The sequence below is a fragment of the Castor canadensis genome, chromosome 15, assembly GCF_047511655.1.
Source record: "Castor canadensis chromosome 15, mCasCan1.hap1v2, whole genome shotgun sequence".
Lineage (NCBI taxonomy): Eukaryota > Metazoa > Chordata > Mammalia > Rodentia > Castoridae > Castor > Castor canadensis.
In genome coordinates, this window is record NC_133400.1 from 58,100,965 (window position 1) to 58,114,662 (window position 13,698).

The 13,698-nt window shown below is 38.2% G+C and overlaps 2 protein-coding genes, 7 non-coding genes and 1 pseudogene across 31 annotated transcripts in view; 9 read left to right on the forward strand and 1 right to left on the reverse strand.

The window, feature by feature from the left end:
• Positions 1 to 14: 14 nt before the first annotated feature.
• On the forward strand, positions 15 to 10,267 carry LOC141410410 (TATA box-binding protein-associated factor RNA polymerase I subunit D-like). Of its 23 annotated transcripts, none has more exons than XM_074056269.1 (11): positions 40 to 188; positions 1,788 to 1,884; positions 2,618 to 3,008; positions 3,847 to 4,022; positions 4,301 to 4,383; positions 7,701 to 7,721; positions 8,644 to 8,814; positions 9,028 to 9,075; positions 9,459 to 9,539; positions 9,829 to 9,857; positions 10,058 to 10,267. In XM_074056269.1, exons 2-7 carry the CDS (start codon positions 1,814 to 1,816, stop codon positions 8,682 to 8,684), a joined length of 783 nt encoding a protein of 260 aa, XP_073912370.1. In that variant the 5' UTR covers positions 40 to 188; positions 1,788 to 1,813; the 3' UTR covers positions 8,685 to 8,814; positions 9,028 to 9,075; positions 9,459 to 9,539; positions 9,829 to 9,857; positions 10,058 to 10,267. The 23 variants fall into 23 exon arrangements, with proteins under 23 accessions (XP_073912367.1, XP_073912370.1, XP_073912372.1 ...); XM_074056271.1 differs by having other exon boundaries at positions 10,068 to 10,267; XM_074056270.1 differs by having other exon boundaries at positions 9,459 to 9,857; positions 10,068 to 10,267.
• On the forward strand, positions 6,074 to 6,193 carry LOC141417761 (small nucleolar RNA SNORA40; annotated as a pseudogene).
• LOC141417721 (small nucleolar RNA SNORA18) lies at positions 7,260 to 7,393 on the forward strand. The gene has a single exon (XR_012442362.1). It is a non-coding gene; the product is annotated as a small nucleolar RNA SNORA18 (small nucleolar RNA).
• Positions 7,530 to 7,601, forward strand: LOC141417775 (small nucleolar RNA SNORD5). Its single transcript, XR_012442403.1, has one exon. It is a non-coding gene; the product is annotated as a small nucleolar RNA SNORD5 (small nucleolar RNA).
• Positions 8,438 to 8,575, forward strand: LOC141417691 (small nucleolar RNA SNORA8). The gene has a single exon (XR_012442335.1). It is a non-coding gene; the product is annotated as a small nucleolar RNA SNORA8 (small nucleolar RNA).
• On the forward strand, positions 8,802 to 8,934 carry LOC141417709 (small nucleolar RNA SNORA1). Its single transcript, XR_012442353.1, has one exon. It is a non-coding gene; the product is annotated as a small nucleolar RNA SNORA1 (small nucleolar RNA).
• LOC141417688 (small nucleolar RNA Z40) lies at positions 9,169 to 9,225 on the forward strand. The gene has a single exon (XR_012442332.1). It is a non-coding gene; the product is annotated as a small nucleolar RNA Z40 (small nucleolar RNA).
• On the forward strand, positions 9,574 to 9,694 carry LOC141417714 (small nucleolar RNA SNORA32). The gene has a single exon (XR_012442358.1). It is a non-coding gene; the product is annotated as a small nucleolar RNA SNORA32 (small nucleolar RNA).
• LOC141417257 (centrosomal protein of 295 kDa-like) overlaps positions 9,831 to 13,698 on the reverse strand; it is a 37,209-nt gene continuing 33,341 nt past the window's right edge. Inside the window, 6 exon segments of the mRNA XM_074055409.1 lie at positions 9,831 to 11,387; positions 11,671 to 11,981; positions 11,984 to 12,032; positions 12,034 to 12,308; positions 12,958 to 13,135; positions 13,552 to 13,673. Coding sequence (XP_073911510.1) covers positions 11,220 to 11,387; positions 11,671 to 11,981; positions 11,984 to 12,032; positions 12,034 to 12,308; positions 12,958 to 13,135; positions 13,552 to 13,673 — 1,103 coding nt within the window. The 3' untranslated portion in view covers positions 9,831 to 11,219.
• On the forward strand, positions 9,890 to 10,021 carry LOC141417697 (small nucleolar RNA SNORA25). Its single transcript, XR_012442341.1, has one exon. It is a non-coding gene; the product is annotated as a small nucleolar RNA SNORA25 (small nucleolar RNA).

Consider the following 13,698-nt stretch of genomic DNA (forward strand, 5'->3'; position numbering starts at 1 on the left):
GCCTCCTCTCTCCTCCCCCTTCCCGAAAGCTGAGTAGTCTCGCGAGATTTCGGGGGACGTCTTAACTGGGTGGCAGGTGCTGCGCGTGGTTTTCTTCCGCGCGGTCTGAGGAGATTGGCGGCTGCGTGCGCGATGGCGAGCTGAGGTGGGTGCGGCCTGGTTCCGACCTCCGCGGGCTCAGGAAGCAGGTCAGCCAGCTGCCGCTACCGAGGGTGCGCCTGGGGGTTCCCGTCTGGGGAGGACGAGGCGGGGCACCGGGACTGCGGGCTCCGGGGCACTAGGGGTGAGCTGAGCCCCCGTGGCGCGATGGCGGTGCGGGCGTGACTCATTGTGCCGCCCAGGTGGTAAATGTCTTAGGTCTTAGTTGATTTTCAGGCACCATTATCGGCGCCGTATTCCTTGCAAGAGGGTAGGTGCTTAAGGGAGGCTTTTGCCCAAGGTAGTACTTGATAGCTCCGGGAAGGTGTCACTTCTGGACACGTGGCCTGTAAAAATCTCACAATTCCAGAAGAGGGTTTGAGCTAGTTCAAGGTGTATTTGTCATATGCCTTTAAAAAGAAATGTAGCCACAGCTATTCCATTAGTGCTAACGGACCAAATGTTAGGGGTTTTTTGGCGGCACTAGGGTTTGAACTCAGGGACTCATGCTTGCTGGCAGGCGCTCTACCACTTGAGCCACTCACTAGGCCTTTATTGTGATAAAGATCTTGCCAGCTGTTTTCCCGGGCTGGCCTCTAACCGCGAGCCTCCTGATCTCTGCCTCTTGAGAAGCTAGGGTTATAGGCGTGAACAGTTGGTGTCTCATAACTTTGAGAATTTTGCCTTTAAAAAAACTAATAAAATGCCCAATGTTAAAATTGTTAAGTGACCATGTCGTCTTCCTGTATTTGGAATATTTTGTCATTTTCCAACTTGTTAGGACTTCAATGTAAATTTTCAATTACGTTAAAGAATAAACCATTACAAACACAAAGACCTAGGGAGATGCAATAGTGAAATAGTGACCATTAGCTTTAAAAAACTTGGATTGCAGTGGGAGGGGGGAGGGCGAATATGGCGGATGTATTTTATATTCATGTTAGAAAGTAGAACAATGAAAGCTGAAATTGTTTTAAGAAGGGGAGAAGTGGGATGAGAGAATGACGGAGGGGTGAATGTAATTAAGATAATACTGTAAGCACATTTGTAAATGTCACAGTGGCTCCCCCCACAGCTGTTACATGCACTGCATTGGGTACAAGGTGGAGACAGAAAACATCAGTATGATTAGTTTGTGGAAAAGTTATGAGCTCAGTTTCTGTCAGTAACAGCAAAGATATAATATGACACAATTCCATACCAGAAATTTTAAAGTGCATTGGATGGATATTCAAACCTAAGGATATTTCCTGGTATACAGCAGGTCCATTGTGCCTGTAAGTTTTTCCTTGGAGTTCCCCTACCTTGGAAAATAGCTTTTTGGCCACATTATCGTATTATCAGTAATTGTACATTACATTATGGCTGGTGATAAAATCTTTTGTACTCAGATACATTTCTTGGAAATACAGGACTTGGATTGAATACATTTAGAGAACAAAAATGGAAAGAGCTTGTGAATGGAAATTCATCTGAAGTGGACTGTTCTAGATCTTGCCTAGGAAATGATTTTGGCCCTGATTCACATAGTCATTTGATCTGCCTTTGCTGACCTTGACCTTGAATATTAGATGTGTTCAGTACTACTGGTATGCTTTAGCATTTACTTATTGAAGCTACATCATGTACACTGTGTTTCGTAATTTCAGAAAGCTTCAAGGGTAAAGAGCAAGTGATGGTTAAATCAGAAATGGATTCTCTTGACTACATGTCATCTGATAGAGCTGTGGAAATTGAAAACCAAAGGTAAATAGACATTTACAAGGACTGAATAGCTCAGTCAACATTTACTGTATTTGATTATTAGGGAAAGTACATAATTGTATATGATTGGTGGTAAGGAATTGGGAAAGAAAATAGTGGGTAACACTGGCCTTTCTAAGTTTAATTATGTCGTTTAGTTATGACAAACAGTTTAATTCAAAGTCTGAATATATTATAGAGGAACACATTTTTAGCTTAGGGAATCAACACATTTTCTTGGTTATCTCTTCCTGACTTAAGCTTCGCCATTTACTGTGCTGTTGAGAAGATACTAGACAACTTTTAGGGAGGTTGTATTCCATAAAATAGTCTTTGTGGAGGGAGGAGGAGCAGTACTGGTAATTGACCTCAGGGCCTGGCAGTTGCTAGGCAGGCAGTCTACCACTTGATTGAACCACAGGCCCTTTCCTCCTGTTTTGCTTTCACTGGAGCTGGCAGGTGCATGCCCCCAAGGTTTTAATGGTTGAAATGGAGTCTCACTGAACTGCAGATGCTCCCAGTCTCCACCTCTTGAGTAACTAGGATTTACAGACATGAGCCACTACATCTGGACAATTGCTGTGTTCATTTTGGTTATGGTCAGTACACAGTGGCTGGTTGGTTCTCAGCCCATTGTTCTAAAATTATTTATTCTAGGCATGTGTTAATGAATTGGTCTTAGAACTATAGACGTGGGATTGAGTGATCATTCAATAAAAAACTTTTGTTTTTCTAGTGACAGCTCTTCATCTGGTAGCAGCTTATTTAAAACACAATGTATTCCTTCCTCACCTAAATGGAGACAAAGAAATTCCCTTAGAAAATTTGATCATTCACCTGAAAGTCTTCATACAGATTCATCAAGTGACTCATCTTTAGAACCAAGACCATTGACTTTAAAAGCTATTTTTGAAAGATTCAAGAACAAGAAATGTAAAAAGAGGAAATACAACAGACAAAATAGAGGAAAATTAAGACCAAGAGGAAGACCAAAAGGAAGTAGACGCACTAGAAGGTCATCACAAATAGATTTGAAACAAATTAAAGACAAAGGAACCGGATTCCCATTTTTACAGTGTGAAAATGGAAGAAAACCATTACCATGGAGGAAAATTTTAACCTTTGAGGTGAGTCAATATTTATTTATTTTTATATATATATGGCTAGATTTCACATAGGTAAAACGTCTGAGGTCATGGACGTTTAAAGAATTGGCTTAAGATACACGTGGGACGTAGTCTACAGTTTTGAGACTACTTTTTCTATATTGTTTTTCATGTAAAGCTCACTCAGCCCTTCAGCTCAAACTTCATTTGGCTGTCTGGGTGAAACAGGAATTTAAAAAGTAGTACTCCAAGTTTGTTTATATATAAGACCCCTACCCTCATCCTGTTGTTTTTTGTTTTTTCCTTCCCCTTTTCAGTACTGGGGTCTGAATTCAAAGCCTCACACTTACTAGGCAGGTGCTCTACCACTTGAGCCACTCAGCCTTTTTGTGTGTGTTGGGTATTTTTGAGATAGGGTCTCCGTGAATTATTTGACCCTCCTGGGATCCAGGATTGCAGGTGTGAGCCACTGGTGCCTAGCCCTGAAGTATCTCAAGTCATTCATGTTCAGCAGATAACTTTTTGATAAAGCTTGGATGTTTTTAGCAGTTCCTTGATAAGTAACCTAATTACATTAAGTTTGGCCAAATATCTCAAGCAGTAAATGTTGAATTAGTGTATAGTTAATATAGTTTTCTTGACAGAAACTAATTTTGTTTCAGAGGATTAGTACTTGAAAACCCTTGAAGCTTAAGGTGATTATAGCAAACCATTGATATGCTGTCATCCAGAACTCTAGAGTGGTTAAGTCAAAATTCAGGTGTAAGGATATGTTCACCTTTTGTTGAAAAGCATCTGCTGATTCTTCAAACAAAACTTTAATTTTGTTAAGACTAAGGCATAAAAGTGTTTTTAATAGCAAGCTGTTGCAAGAGGATTTTTTAACCACATCGAGAAACTGAAGTATGAATACCACCTCAAGGAATCCCTGAAACAAATGAATGTCGGTGAAGATTTAGAAAAAGAAGATCTTGATAGCCGTAGACATAAATATTTGGATGATGATGGATCCATTTCTCCTATTGAAGAGTCAGCGTAAGTTGAATCACGTAAGAACACTGGTCATTGGTTTTTGTCTAATATAAACTTTACTGTGTATTGCCATCCGTGTTTCTGATACATAGATAGGAAACACAAATAGGCAAGTTAGAACTATACTTGAACCTGAGCTCAGGGCATAAGACATCCATTTTAGGTGTTAAACAGAATACTGTGTTTTTTTGTTGACTAGTATTCGTGTTACAGTTGTATGTTGACAGTGTCTAACTAGGTCAGAAGATTTGTCATTTAAAATACACATTTCCATGTTACAGAGCAGAAGATGAGATGGCACATCCTGAATATGATGAATGTGATATCAAATTGGTAGTAAGTGACTTACTCTCATTCAAGGAAGGTAGGAATTGTTGGTACAGGAGGAATTAACATTCAGTAGTTTTAAGTTTTAGTCCACTTAAAATTTGAAACACTGAATAAATTTAATGCAGGAAATGTAAGAATACACATGCTATTTTTTCAGTAGTTGCTAATACGGGCTTTTCCCTGGGGAGCAATCCAAAGGCCTTAAGCATACTAAGCAAGCACTTCACCCTGAGCTATCCCAGCCCCCAATTTTATTTATTTATTTATGGTATGGGGAGGTTTCAACTCAGGGCCTTCATGCTTGCAAAGAAGGCGCTCTACTGCTCGAGCTACAAATCCAAACCATTTTGCTCTGGTCATTTTGGAGATGGGGTCTCACCTGCATGGGCAGAACTCTGAGTCCTCTGGATCAGTGTCTCACGTAGCTAGGATTATAGGCATGAGCCATGGGTGGTTGGCATCCCTAAATACTTGTAATGAATATTGCAATGTGTAGTGTTTTTAAACCATGAAATGAAAAAATATGTAGATGTTGACTTGGGAGTTTTTAAACCTAGGTATAATTTACAGTTCCAAGTAATTACTATAGTTATTTAGTTTATTTATTTTTATATTGTTGTACTGGGGACATTGTGACATTTACAGAAGTTCATAGAATATATCATAGTTGAATTCACACCTCCTAGCTTAGTTATTAATGGTGTTTGTGTGTGTGTGTGTGTGTGTGTGTGTGTGTGTGTGTGTGTGTGTATGTAGGACGACAGTTGTTTCATAATAAGTTCTGAATTCCCAAAGAAGATGAAGGTATATTTAGAACAAGAGAATGACAACGTTACAATGTCTAAGAGAACTTCTAAGGCTAAAAATACTGGACAGAGTACAGAGTGGCCTAAAAAGGAGACAATGTGAATATCAAGCAGCATGCAGTGAAAGTGACTTCATAGGAAGAAATGATCAAAGGTTAATGCCACCCTGGGGATGAAGAAGTTTTAAACCAAGAACATCCTAAGAAGAATGAGAACCTTCTGAAGAAGATGGTGAAAACAACTAAAGAATCATAAACTTTAAAACACTAGGAAAAAGCTGAGACATTGCTTCCTAAATAATAGTCTGGCTGTTTTGTCAGTGCTTATTGATTTCAGTGTAAGAAACTTAACAGGTTTTACTAAACCATTGAAACAACGAAGAGATTTTAATCCTGAAAAGAAAATGCTAGTTAAACATGACTGACATCCAGCCAAGTTCTTCTGGTTTGTTTTTTCATATTTCAATTTCTATTTTTGGCAGTATTGGGGTTTGGACAGTGTTTGGAGCTTGCTAGGTAGGCACTCTATTGATTAAAGCTGGGCCTCCAGCTCACTTTGTTTCTTAAATGAGACAAGGTCTGCTATGTAGCCCAGGCTGGCCCTGGCCTCATGATCTTCCTTGCCTTAGTCTCCTGAATGCTGGAATTATATGTGTATGTGCCACAATGTCCAACCTCTACCAGCATCCTATTATACCAACTTTTTTCAGATGAAAGTAACATTACTTTAGTAAGAATTGAATTTTGGCTGGGGATGTATTGTGGTGAATTACAAGATCCTGAATTTCAAGGTCCTGAACTTAATCCCCAGCAGCATAAAAAATCATCTTAGCTTGTTTCAGTCACCATTTTTCTTAACTGTGATCATCATTGTGTAGCTGATTAAGGTTAAATGTGAATGAGTAGTGCACGGTTAGTTAGCACTTGGGTGTGTTTTTGTTTAATTTCTGGACAAAGACTCAGGTGCAAAAAATAAATTGTCTTTAGCAACCCAGAACTCATGGTTCAGTATGAGTTTTGATACACAAGAAGGTGTAAGGATACCTAACAGTTTAAAGTGATGACCATTAAGGTTGACTTAAAGAATAAAGTGTAGGATAGGAAGATAACTTTCAGCTGTGTTCAATCACCATTCATGTTGTGATGCATGAAAAAAGCTTCTCTTAAGGCTTCTAATTTGAGACTTGTCTGAAGCTGAAGACATCTTACTGTGAGTGGATCTTGCTTGTCTAGATGTAGTAAGTACACAAGTCTCCAAAGTTTCATTTTATAAGACTTAGAGCTTTAATTTCCAATTATATTTACTAAAAGCAGATATGTAGTTATGTAGTATCAGGTTCATTTTACTTGAAAGGATTTGTAAGTAGAGCTTTTGAGTTTCCAGGGTTTATGCATACATTTATCTGGAATTAATTTCAGGTGAGCTAGGGGATTTAAATTAAATACATTAAGATAAATCTGGTAAAAATTAAGAATTACATATTTTCTTATGTGAGACTGGGGTTTGAACTTGGCCTTTTTGCTTACAAAAAAGGCATTCCACCTGAGCTACACCTTCAGTCCATTTTGATCTGGTTATTTCGGCAATGGGATCTCAAAAACCAGGGCTGGCCTGATCTCAGCCTCCCAAGTAACTAGGATTACAGGGCTTGAGTAACTGGCACCTTCCTGATTTTTAAATTATAGCCACCTAAGTTACTAACATTTTAAGTACTTTTCCATTTGTGAGGTGAAAATTCATTTCAGGTAAAACTGGTGATCTGGAGTGGAATATGGGAAACAGTGAAAGTAATATTTAAATCTTTAGTTCATCTGAAGTAGCTGGTTGATGGTATTATTTAGTAGCCTACACACTCCTGAAGAGCTTGATTAAAAAGAAAATACTTTGAGGTTTTTTTTGTCGGATATGGACAATGCTAAAAATTGAACCCAGGGCCTCACGTGGCTAGACAAGTAAGTTTTCTACAAGATACAGAAATGATTTCATTTTTGTGATTAAAATAGATTTTCCTGTTCACAGCTATTCTTGCATAATTTTGCCAGAGCTTATCAGTTCTTGATAATTACTAATTTTTGTACTTAAATTTATTAAAAAGTAAATAAACATTGAGGTCTATCCCGACGGGGCTTCTGTACTATAGCCACACATCGTTAGAAATGCCTCATACAGTAATTGTGTGGTTTTGCTTTACTCACAGGGCCATTTCTTAGGTCTGTGGGAAGTAACTACAAGACAGTTACAAAGTTTAAAAGAACTGCTAAAATATATACATACATATGTTGTTTACCTTTGGTATTGGCAGAAATCCACATATCCTTAGTGTGTAATAGGTAAGTTTTTAGTTGGTGATTAATGGACAATCTTTGAAAACACAGTTCAGATGATGAATTTGACTGTTCAACTGCTGAATGAAACAGACATGAACTAAAACTTAATTCTGACAGAGCTGGAGATAGCTATTAAGGTCAAAGAGTAAACTTAGTTTTTTTTATAGTGAAGTGTTTGAGTATCCTTTCTAAGTCTTTGATTTGGCACTTTTTTGTAGGAGAACTCATTGATGAAATGGGTAAGTGAGATAATTTCTAACTAAACTTGTCAAGGAATTTTTTTTCTTGGTAGGAGGATTGAACTCAGGGAACACCCCTAAGTTCTAGGATTTGAAATTATAAGAATTACAAATTTGCAAGCATAGCATTCCAATACTGTTAAAAGTACATTATTTTAGGTATAAAACAAGAGCTCAGCAAAAATATTTGGTACCATATAGGACATACAGTAAGATAACTCAGGCTCAGTGTTGTGTCCCCATACCTTTTCAACAGGAAGTGGAACAGGAGAATCAAGCGTTGAGGTCAGTCTGGGCTATATAAGAAGACCTTGTTTAAACTGTCAAGATTCTGACTAGTGTGCCTTTTATTTTATGGCTCTACTGGGATGAGAACCTATTGCCATATTGGGCAAGACCAAACTAAAGCTCTATAGTGATTTGGCTTAATTCGATGTGCATATTATGTGGAGACCAGATAAAGATGACTAGGATTATATAGTTTGTATTTAGATACTATTCTTTTCAAGGGGTTACAGCATGTGGGTAACTGGAGTTTGAACTCAAGGCCTCATACCTTCGAAGCAGGTGCTCTACCATTTCAGCAATCCCTTCAGCCCAGGATTATATAATTGAAAAAGTTCTGTGGTTCCTTAGAATGACAATTTGGAAATAAGGGTCAAATTAAATTTCTCAGCTGCAGTGCAAACCTAAGAAGGTTGTTAAGTGTAGTCAAATGCGCTGTGGTATCTGCACTCAGCAGTTTATTCCTGCTGGTGTGTTCAAAGGACAGTGCAATAGAAATTCAGTACATGGCATCGTTGGTTTTCTTGCCTTTGTGCATGTTAAACCTGGTATTTAATATTGACACATTATTTTTATGGTTTCTTGCTAGAGTTTAGGTTGATACAGCTATAAATAGTAAATGCTTTTCTTTATCTAGGGTGTCAGCACTTGAGATCCAGGAAGGTCCATCTACTCTAAAAATGTAAGGCTTTCTATTGCTTCCAGCTGCTTGTTTTCCTCCTGGCAGCGTAACAGAAGAACTTGGATAGAGATTCAGAAGTCTTGCATGTTGCATGAATCCTCTTGAAAGGAATTTGCCTCATTCCAGGTGAGAGGGGGCACTGCTGATTGGTGTACTAGATTGGTCAATGTGGCTAAATTGAGACACAGGTCATGCTTCCATCACAGTAAATGCATTGCAGTGGTGACAATGAGATCTGTAACATTTTGCTTAAGCTCATGGATGAAAAGATGCAATGAGAAAAATGTTTCCTAGAAAAACTTGGTATTTATAAAGTGCTTTCTATAATTAATCTCCTAGGACTGAACAATAAATTGCTTCAGGAAATTAAATCCCACAGGTCCTCAAGTAAGTATTTTTAACTTGTTACTTCAAAAGCAGTGTAGGTAGTTTTGTAATGTTGTAAACCATTATTATATGTGTAGTAAATTGCCACCAATAGGATGTTATGATAAGCAAAATGTTCAACTGCTCTGAATTAAGCCTTTCTGAACATCCATACACTGCAGAGGCTCTAAGGAACTTAAAACATGCATGCATTAAAATTAGTGTTCACTGGGCACTTATTTTCCCCTCATACCCTAACTGCCCTTAAAGTAGCAAGCCCCAGTGGTGGGATTATTCCAAAATACATTCTATAATTGAATTAAAACCATTGAGAGAACCTAAGTTAGGTGCATTTTCAAAGTTGTTTTGTTCTTTCTGTTTTTGAAACACAAATTTTTCCACAGATGGGGAATTTTGAAGTTGCCATCAATAATTCCAATCTGCAATTCAAGTGGCCACATTAAAGACGAAGCCCAAATTTTGTGGCAAGTAATTTTTTAGATACCTACAGGGATAAAATGGTCATTACCAAGGCTTTTAGAATGCAGTTTCTCATTTGCTGTGGACATGACCATAAAGAAATTTCCCACTAGGTTTTCTATATGCTACTTTGTTAGCAATCAACCTACTGGGGACACTACTGCCCAGTAAAATAACCACGCAATGATTTTTCTAATGGTAACTTCATTGCTAATGAGATTTTGTAACAGTCAAATACTGTGCAACATTGCAACATTTGTAATTGTCTTTCTTGGTTATGTTTTTGTCATGCAGGACAACTGGATTAAGCATCTTTTAAAGAGGTATGCACACATGAGAGAAATCTAATGTATGTAGGTCATTTCAAAGAGGGCTTTTAGGGCTATAAAACCAAGAGCTCTTAACGCTGTGACCTGAGATTGAAGTTCTCTATGGGATGCCACAGTCACTCAGCAGTAGTGCTGTGCTTTGTTGAGGAGAGACAAAGATGGTGAAATGGAAAAGTGTTGTAATTCTCTTTCAGTCTCTTTTAGGGCTATCCTGGAAGAAAAATCAACTTTAAAGGTGACCTTGACGTGCAGTAAAACCAACCAAAACATGTAAAATTATTAAATAATTTATTGACCTTAAATAATTTTGCCTAAAAACACTGTAAAAAGTCAGTCGCCATGTATTTTTGGATTGAAGTTTCTCTAGTGTTTTCTGTGGAGGGAATAAAAATTAAATCATTTCAGTATACTTTTTACTTTAAACATCATAAACTGGGGGATACCCTGCTCACATTATGAAATTCTTTTGCTCTTGCTCTGTTTTGAGCATAAGCTTCTTGTTTCACTTTCTCTTCCTTTTGTTGTTTCACTTCAGCTAGTTGATCATACAATCTGTAAGAAGCTGATGTAGAATTAAAAGAAAACAAATATTGCAGAACAGTTAATCACAGTGAAACAAAAACTACCTGAGAGCCCCTTGATGTCTGAGGACTTGTGTCTTGCTTTCCTCAGAAAGCAGTGCTCTAACTTTATTTACACCCCTGAGGTGACTTACAGATGAGCCTGAAAAAAGATGAATAAGTAAACAAAATAAAAGGGCTGGCAGATATTGGGCAGGGCTCCAAATTAAAGGTTACTTAAAGAAGATACTGTACCTGTACAGGGTTGAAAATTTACAGTTTTACTCTGTATTTCCTTCTGCCTCTGAAAGGCTTTCTCCATAAATGACTTTTTTCTTTTTACAAATGGTTCTTGTAAGTTCCCTGATATGGCTGCAAACTTGGGAAGATTTTGTTAAAATCTTGCTGAATATTTGCACCTCATTTAGCAGTTATATATAGAGGTGAATGAAATACCTGTAGGCTTGTTCTCTGATACAGCTAGACAATCTGGGGTTTCTGATAGAAGAGGCAGAAATTCACCCACCTAGTTGGAAAAGTCACAGATGAGTTTGTATAGTTCGTAGTTCATAGGCCAGTTAGGCCTTGAATTACCCCACACCTGGCTTGTTGGTTCTGTGCCTGCAGATCATCCGCTTTCTCATCCTTTTCTTGCTATTGCTGAGAATATTTACTACACATGCACATATTTGACAAATACTTTCTTCCAGGTGTGTTATGAAAAAGGTAGATGGTCGAACTATATGAATCCTACATACATAGAGGGGTTTTCCTATGAACTGTCAGTTTCTGCTCTCTAATGTTCAAATGCTAATAAATTTATCTGAACAAAGCTTTTTGTCTCATTCTCTCTGTTCTCTTCTAGCGTTAAGTTAGCAAAATCTGCTTCAGCAATACTGATGTCACTGGTGCTTACTAAAGTGAGTTCTGGTTCTTCCATTATACCACGGCCAGATTCTGTTTCCTGGGCAATGGAAAAAAGGAGGAAAAAAAGCCTTAGAACATTTGGTACAAAAGAAATACTAGAGGGGACTGTGGGGTTTTCTCTGCTTTTGTTATTTTCAGTTTGAGGGCCTCATGCTTGCTGGGCAGGTGCTCTACCACAAAGTCCTACAAGTGACTTGGAGAACCAAGCAGGTTAACAATGAATTCATTTTGGAGTTTTTTCATGTTTGTTGCTTCTCTTAGCATTTAAGTTTCTCCTGAAAAGGAGCTTGAGTACTATTTACACGAGAGATGTCACTTACCCAGACTGGAATTGAGCTCTGGAATGAAAATGACTCAGGACTTCTAAGGGGCTCTAGTTGTGCTAGTTGAGATAGGCTTCTTAGGGCTTTCGGAGTTTCCTTAGTTGAATTCTCAAGATATTTTTCAATTGAATATGGTGTCTGAATTGAAGTTCCCATTTCCACTGTTCTTAACCCATAATTGAGAGCAGTTTCTTCTCCATGTGGATTTACAGCTAAAACCCTACAGGTTATATTTTTATCTTCTGTGAGTCCTTGACTTTGTAATACTGTATCAATCTCTCTTTTTGAAAGTTCTTCAAAGCCCAACCTTCTTTGCTTTCTAGTTTTATTCAGCTCTCACTAGAGGATGAACCACATGGAAGTACTATGCTGTACTCGTAACTGATCTAACACAGTAGTGTCATCAGATGAACTGCACATGGAACTTTGGAAGTGAATGCTTTTTTTCTTATTTTGTAATGTTTCAGTCTGTTCAGAGGGACACTTGTGATTATCCCTGCTTTTGGAAGAATCTCTTGCTTCAATGCTAAAAATACTTGGTAGGTCAGCAAGCCTACTCCCCTCCTGAGAAGAAAATTCTGGCAGAAGTTATTGAAAAGATTGTCCAGATCCTGCATGAAGAAATTTTAAAGTTACTCATTAAAACTTTAATAGATAAATCCCACCTAATGAGGTCACCTCCTGCAATATTAGTGAAAATCTGTTTTTCAGACACTGAAAATTGAATTTAAGAGCAAATACTCAGCCTTCAATTGAGTCTACATATTAGCTTGAACAAAAAGTTCTAGAAGGTAAGTTGAGGGACAAGGGGCAACTCTTTCATTTTGAAGGTTAATATTTCAAATGTAAGCAAACTGAACACCAAGGACAAAAACCAACAGGTTCAAAGAAGTGGAACCATGAAGTCTTTCCTAATTTAGCCATACATACCCTCAATGTTTTCTATAGCAAAACTGAGCTGCAGCATGAGAGTCAGGTTGTCTTGTGTTAGGAAAAGAATGTAAGCTGGTTCGCCTCAGTGCTGTAAAAGAAACTGTTCTTCTGGATGATGAAGTACATCTTTCAGTTGAAGAATCTGAGCTCTGTCAGAAACATGTAAAGGCTTGAAATCAGTTGAATCTATCATCACTGTGTTACCTTAATATACTAGCTTACCCTAATTCTAAAGACTTGAGTATTAGCCAGGTAACATGAACATAATTCTCTGGCAATTGGGAACTGTATAAAACACCTTGGTTGTCAGGTTTGAAATCGGCTTTACTAAGTGTAAGAAGGCACATTAGCACATTAGAAATTTTATAAAATCATACCTATCAAAGTAAAAGGCCAACTCACAGCAGCTCCTCCCCAACAGAGTAACTTGGGCTGGTCTGGAACTTGCCCAGGGTGGGTCTTCCAAGTGCATAAGCCACCACACCCAGCAGATGTAGAGGTTTTCTTGTGAAAGAGAGCCACTGGAGAGCTTTTAATAAAACCACAGCAGTGGGAGTTTTTTTATCAGTACTTCCAACTAGGAGCCTCACAACCTAAGCCATGCCCCTAGCCATTTTTTTTGCTTTATTTTTCAGATACAGTTTTAGATTTTTTGCATGGGGCTAGCCTTGGACAGCAGTCCTACCTAGGGGTTCCCAAGTGACTGGATCATAATTAACCATAGTTAGGAACCACCAGTTTGTTGAGATGGGGTCTCATTAACTTTATATGGGGTTGTCCTTGAATCAAGATCCTGATCACCTCTTGAGCACCTGTATGAGCCAGTTTTTTATTTTTTTTAAGAGTTCCATGTGATTCTAACAGGCTGAGAGGCCACCAAGGTTTCTTTTCTACAAAAGAACTATTCTTTGAGATTCACTGTAATGGAGGAGCTCTTTAATATACCTGGTAAAAGTCCCTGTTGTCTTGAGAAATCACAGAGGAAGATGACGATAAATCAAAGTCTGGATGAGCTTCTGAGCGTTTAAACAGCTGACGATGCAAATTTGGAAAAATGTGTTCCAATTCTGGAAAGTCGAGGTAGACTGTTAG